This window comes from Limulus polyphemus, unplaced genomic scaffold (genome assembly GCF_000517525.1).
Source record: "Limulus polyphemus unplaced genomic scaffold, Limulus_polyphemus-2.1.2 Scaffold520, whole genome shotgun sequence".
Taxonomy (NCBI): Eukaryota; Metazoa; Arthropoda; class Merostomata; order Xiphosura; family Limulidae; genus Limulus; species Limulus polyphemus.
Genome location: NW_013666130.1, coordinates 394,207 through 401,197, shown reverse-complemented (window position 1 = coordinate 401,197; position 6,991 = coordinate 394,207). Strand labels below are relative to the sequence as shown.

Sequence of the window (6,991 nt, the reverse complement as noted above, 5' to 3'; positions counted from 1 at the left end):
ACACATTATATAGGCTACACTAACGTGATGTTTAGGCGGTTCTTTTAACTATTATACGTGATGTACGGGGGATGGTTAATGAAAGTGTTCCAAAACGCGACATTAATTTCTTGACGACCTAAACTTTAGCGGAGATGAGTTTACGATTTTAATGATTTTTCCAAACTATATATATACATGTAGATAAGTTTGTAATTTTGATCAATTACAAACACATGGATAGTAAAAGTTCTGATACCACCACATTGTTAATAGCTGACCTCTACAAACCATTCTCAATACAAAAATAAATAAAATGCATTTGCCAGAAAATGTTTGTGTTTGACATCTAGCGCAATTTTAATAATATATATTTCTTCACACTTCCATTCTAAATATCTGTATATAAACTTAAACTTTAACATAAGGTATTACTATTTTCAAATTGAAGGTACTTTATGCGACACATGGACTAAACTCTGAAGTCAAAGATCACAAGATTCAGGCATAGCTCTCCCTAATTTCGAGCTACTGACCATAGGAAGAACAACCAATAAACAGTACCCGTCGCTTGCCTACTACTCCTAACAAGAACAGCGGGATTGACTTTCACTTTTATAACGCGCCCAAAAATGAAACTGTCGATCACATTCAGGGGCATATCGTGGGCTCGAATGTTGGACCTTGCTATCCGCAGCCCTGCACGCACAGTCCATTCAGCATAGGAAGCTATTTCTATTAAGATGTGTCTTTTGTGAAATCCATGTTTTGAATACAAACATGTTACTATACATAACCATTTTTTTTCTGTACAACGTGCTAGAAACTCTAGATCTAACTGACATAAAACGATTTCACAAAACGAACCTATACAGCAAGCAACGACTAAGAAACAATAATGGTTTCTTCGGCGGAACTCGTAAACCAAAAATCACTGCTTGTGCTTATGGAAAGTGAACTTATCGTCCCCAGTGGGAAGTTAGATTTTTAGTTTGTCTGTTGTTAAGCACAAAGCTATACAATGGGCTATATTTGCTTTGCCCACCACGAGTATTGAAACCTGTCAGCGTTATAAGCCTTCAGACTTACCGCTGTGTCACTGGGAAGCTAGCAACGCACACTGCACTGTTTAATCTCTACTGAGAATTCACAGTTTTGTAAGGGTATTTTTGAATGTTATAACTACCACGCGGCCAGATCCCAGTCGCTCCGTCAGGATTGGGTCTTACAATTTGTGTAAATCCAGCGAGATTTTGTTAAGGGACTCTGGTGAGGTAGCATTGTATAAGCGTGTTAGCGTTAGTCGTTATAACCGAATTCCAAGAAACAGATACTTTTCTTTTAAACATTAAGAAAATTCAAAGATTTATTACATTTCTATAAAAATTATAGGGCTGATACGTACTTTAAACTGAATCACAGTAATCAGGAAATTACGCTTGGCACTGTTAAGAATTGAAAATTTCTCACTTAGATGTATTTATATTTTTTTGCCAGTGGCAAAATTTTCAAACATCTGAACTTATTTCAAGAAATAGGAATATAAATATAAAAATGGCAAACAGCAAGACATCTTTAGGTGTTATACACTGGTTGGTTCTTCTGAACTTAATAAGTACAGGAATGGCAAAAACCATTGGCCTTTTTGTACGTGTTGTACACTATTTGGGTCTTTCGAACTTTGTAATTACGGGAATAGCAAACACCAATGGTTTTTGTATATGTTATACACTGTTTAGTTCTTCTAGATTTTGTAAGTACAAGAATGACAAACATCAATGACTTTTTGTACGTGTTGTACACTATTTGGTTCTTTCGAACTTTGTAAGTACGGGAATAACAAACACCAATGGTTTTTTGTATATGTTATACACTGTTTAGTTCTTCTAGATTTTGTAAGTACAAGAATGACAAACATCAATGACTTTTTGTACGTGTTGTACACTGTTTGGTTCTTTCGAACTTTGTAAGTACAGGAATGACAAACACCAATGACTTTTTGTACGTGTTGTACACTGTTTGGTTCTTTCGAACTTTGTAAGTACAGGAATGACAAACACCAATGCCTTTTTGTACGTGTTATACACTGTTTGGTTCTTTCGCTTTTTGATAGAAAACCCAATGTTATCATAACTTGTTTATTATGCATAAAACTTAGATATAATAATTCAGAATGAAGAAAAACACACACACGCCAACACAGTATTCGGAAAGAGCATACAGCACTACTAATGTCTAAAGGAACGAGTAAGTATGACACGAAAAGTCACTAAGTATAAAGCTGAGGTTCAATGTGTGAGGATAACACGTAGGATTACTAATAACTAGTGATTAGGTCCAACACTGAGGATCACTGTATAGATAGGTATAACTCGTAAAGTCATTGTGTGGGTATAACACATTGTGAAACTCTAACTTAAAGTGATCCGGATCGTGTTAATTGAATAATAGTTTTATTTACTTTCACATGAAATGGATAGATTGAAGTTTTAAATTAAGTTTGAAGCTTGCTAATTGAAAAATTATCTTAGTTTCGAAGCTCAAGTCAAATATTTGAAATTAGAACCACAGATTGAAAATGTAAAAAAAGAGAGAGAAATTGTGGTTCTCTACAATATTTGATTCGGGTTAATCATGGCTGCTGTATTACACTGGTTGAATTTTACGAAAATCATATCCTTATTGGTTGTGTAGACGGGAAAAGATATCCGTTGCGGTGTTGCGTTTTAAGCTATACAAGATGACATAGTGCAACAAAGTGCCTTAACAAAGGTCGAATTTGTAGGAATAACAAATATATATATACAAATGTATTTAACTCTGAAATACAACAGGTTTAAGTTGTTTTCAGAAAACGTAATAATATTAAACGCGCACTATACAATGCAGTCTTTCTTTCTTTATTTATTTATTTTCTCGTTAATTTGTATAAGTGCTAGATCAGAGGAGACGTAATTTCCCTTTGCGGCCGGATTCTGTTGGTATCTAGATAACTCACTACGTCTGAAAGCACGTTGTTACTGCCTTCTGCTTCACAACATCGTGTATTAACGTCGTGTACAGAAACGTATCGTGGGAAAACAGCCAGAAAGGAGGTTTGAGACGGTGTATGCCCACCATTAGGTCTCCTGAATGGATTAACTCCCAAAGGAGCTTGGTGGACTTAGTCACGTTAAACTGACAAGACCTTAGGTAGACCAGTAAATATCCTTATCGGATATTATCAAAATAAAAAGCACAGAATTCTTCATTAAAACAGTATTAACGTAATTAATATATACTAGTGATACCGCACATCAGTTAGAGTGAATATTTGAGATTCAATAACTTCATAAATTATCTCAGTTTAATACAATTTAACGGTAATATAAGGCACTTCACGACACTTTATATACTGACATTATAAGTCAGAGCATAAAGCTAAGTTTGTTTTGACACTTTATACAGTATACGTAACGATTCTAAAACTCTAAAACCTTTGCTGTTTTAAGAGTTAAAGTTTTTCCAGCGATCCTAAGAACAAAATTAAACGTATGCATCTCTCTTTAATTGAAGGCTCACCACGTCGCCACGATTAGTCATACTTTATCTGACGACAATTAAGTTTCCATTCCAAATCATATCACTCCTCCTTATATGCTTTTCATAAGTTGTCTAGTCTACAAGGACGACGGTTCCCAGTGATCGTTTCAACTGTCCGATTACATAGAAACACATATATTTTATGTGGAACAGCATGAATACCGGTTTCATTCTCCAGCTGCTTGTGATATTCAACGACTGAGCAAATATGTCGTTTACTTGTTTACCCGTGACGTGTGTTACTTTTCCTAACGGAAATTCTTATTAATTATGTTGTGTATTGTTGCCCGAGACATGTGGACGTCTTTTACCACTGACATTGTGTTCGTGGGTTTTCACCTGTTACAAGACGCTGTACTTTGCTTTCTTTTTCGATTCCCTGAAAAGAATATTTTCAAAGACTTTACAGGCCCTAAAACTCCAAACCTGGGCTCATAGAGCCCTAGATAAAAATAACACCCCTTCAGTGTAATAACAACATTCTTTAATTTTAGATAGTTATTGACTAATTTTGTTTAAAATCATGTATAAAGAAATACATTTTTCTAAATCATTTATGCACCAACTTACTTTAGGTTCATGATATTTTTGGTTACCGGGTCCCTAATAACTTACGAGTTACTGAAAAATAATTTAAACGAAAACACCATCAAAATTGTAGTTAATTCGACTTTTCATTGCTGGGTTTCCTTCTATTTAACATAACAACTGAGTGATTTCACCCCCTTTTTTTGCCAGTTCTATATACTTTGTGTTGTAACAAGCAAAAACATAAAATTGCTCAACAATATAAAAACAAGTCGGTAATTTGGGAGTTAACGGATTTATCTACCTGTTTCATAGCTTGAATGGGCAGAGCACAGATAGCTCTTTGTGTATCTTTGTGCTTAATAATAAACATCAAAGTTAAATGTAAAAAATATTTTATGGTTGATATAAAATTAAAGATTATCATTATGTCCTAAAAATGACTATGATAGCTACCCTTTACAAATCAACTTTTTCTTTGTGTATTATTCAAATGAAATGTTTAAACCTATACGCACAAATTATCCACATATCAAACACGAAACCTCCGTTGTTTCCCTCGTAATTGTAAGAACTCAACAGTGAAAATAAAAAGAACGTACAAAAAATGTGTCAATCACACTATATCCAACACGTAACACCTGGTTAATCAGGTCGGCTCGGATACGACCATTGATCAGTATATATGTTATTTATATTATCAACTTGAATCAACAGCAACTCATATACGAGTAAGTTACAAACCAGAATTAGAGGAATGATTACTAACATGATATTATCTACTTATTTTGACACCAGTAGTTTATTATTATTATTTATTTTTACTTGAATTAACTTCATTCATCATTCAGAAGAACTGAACTGACAAGTAACCATATCGTCAAAGGAAGAAGACTTCATTAGTAATTATAAGAACTGAACTGACAAGTAACCATATCGTCAAAGGAAGAAGACTTCATTAGTAATTCTAAGAACTGAACTGACAAGTAACCATATCGTCAAAGGAAGATTACTTCATTAGTAATTCTAAGAACTGAACTGACAAGTAACCACATCGTCAAAAGAAGAAGACTACATTAGTAATTCTAAGAACTGAACTGACAAGTAACCATATCGTCAAAGGAAGATTACTTCATTAATAATTCTAAGAACTGAACTGACAAGTAACCATATCGTCAAAGGATGATTACTTCATTAATAATTCTAAGAAGAACTGAACTGACAAGTAACCACATCGTCAAAGGAAGAAGACTACATTAGTAATGCTAAGAAGAACTGAACTGACAAGTAACCACGTCGTCAAAGGAAGAAGACTACATTAGTAATGCTAAGAAGAACTGAACTGACAAGTAACCACATCGTCAAAGGAAGAAGACTACATTAGTAATGCTAAGAAGAACTGAACTGACAAGTAACCACATCGTCAAAAGAAGACTACATTAGTAATGCTAAGAAGAACTGAACTGACAAGTAACCACGTCGTCAAAGGAAGAAGACTACATTAGTAATGCTAAGAAGAACTGAACTGACAAGTAACCACATCGTCAAAAGAAGACTACATTAGTAATTCTAAGAAGAACTGAACTGACAAGTAACCACATCGTCAAAGGAAGAAGACTACATTAGTAATTCTAAAACTTTTAGAGTAGAAGTAACGAAGAATGTATAACAATATGTCAACCACGCTATATCTACATTATTGTAAAGTTACCAAACGTACTCGTACTTTGTAAATAAAAGCAATTTCAGCATATTTTTCTTTTCAAATATTATATTCCCTATTATTCTTTGTTTACAGGAAGTGTATTGTGGCACTGACACAATCTGCAGGATAGAAAGTCTTAAGTTTAACACACTCTACAAAATAAGGATAAAGGCAGCTAACAACATAGGTTCGAGTGGTTTCAGCGATACTTTGTCTATTCGAACTGATGAAGGTGAGATATTGAAACATACTATAAGATAACAGATCTCGGACCAAAAAAATAGAATAACACTTTATTATTTAATGTACGATTTCAAGCAAGTATTTCAACAAATGTTTACTTCACCTTTTGGTAATAATTTGACACATTTTTTAAGCTTAAAGTTCTAATTTTTATATAAAAAAAAGTTGATAACAGTTTTAAAGAGATACATCTGTAAACCTGGTGAATTATAAGGATCAATAAAATGGTGGTGGCTATCAGCATTTTGTTTGCATCCAACATTCAATGCTTTTAATCTTTCGTCTCTTCCTTGCTTAAATAGTTTTAATCCTGTTACAATTTAAAACATGACTGATTTTAATTGTTCAGTTGTAATCCATTTGTCGGCAGAAAATTAAATATCCGGCAAAGCAAGTTATGCATGAACAATCTTTATTTTGCCCGGAGGTTGATTATTGATTTATCATCAATAAAGCAAACGAAGTAAAATATTGTCCCCTGACAACTCATTAATCAAAATAACCTTTTCTCCTAATCTTAGTGGTAAGGATTTACTCCCTCTACAAAAGCCCCCCCCCCCCAGGGGCACAGTGGGATGTCTACGGACTTACAACGCTAGAAACCGGGTTTCGATACCCGTGGTGGGCAGATCACAGATAGACTATTGTGTAGCTTTGTGTTTAATTCCAAACAAACAAACTCTCTACAAAACATCGATTGAAATTGTTTAAAAAGCCTTTGGCAGTTCTTTTACTTGTAATTCTTCGATTTGGTTAATGTTTGTTTTATACCAAACGGGCTCCTCTTTTTACATGTGTCAGAAACGTAAACGACACCAGGGTATTGAAGCTCGGGGTTCCACTTTTGTAGTCTACGTTTTTCCACTTTTAACTGTTTGAGTTGTTAACTAAGTTTTATGTGTATCTCTGATTATTCAATCAGGCAACATTACAGTCGATCTTGTATTAATACTT

The 6,991-nt window shown here is 34.1% G+C and overlaps 1 protein-coding gene across 1 annotated transcript in view; it reads left to right on the top strand.

The window, feature by feature from the left end:
- Positions 1 to 6,991, top strand: part of LOC106458824 (E3 ubiquitin-protein ligase TRIM9-like) — a 68,481-nt gene that overhangs the window by 54,027 nt on the left and 7,463 nt on the right. The window contains exon 6 of the mRNA XM_013918372.2: positions 5,888 to 6,026. Within this exon, the coding sequence (XP_013773826.1) occupies positions 5,888 to 6,026 (139 nt within the window). The remainder of the gene's footprint in view (positions 1 to 5,887; positions 6,027 to 6,991) is intronic.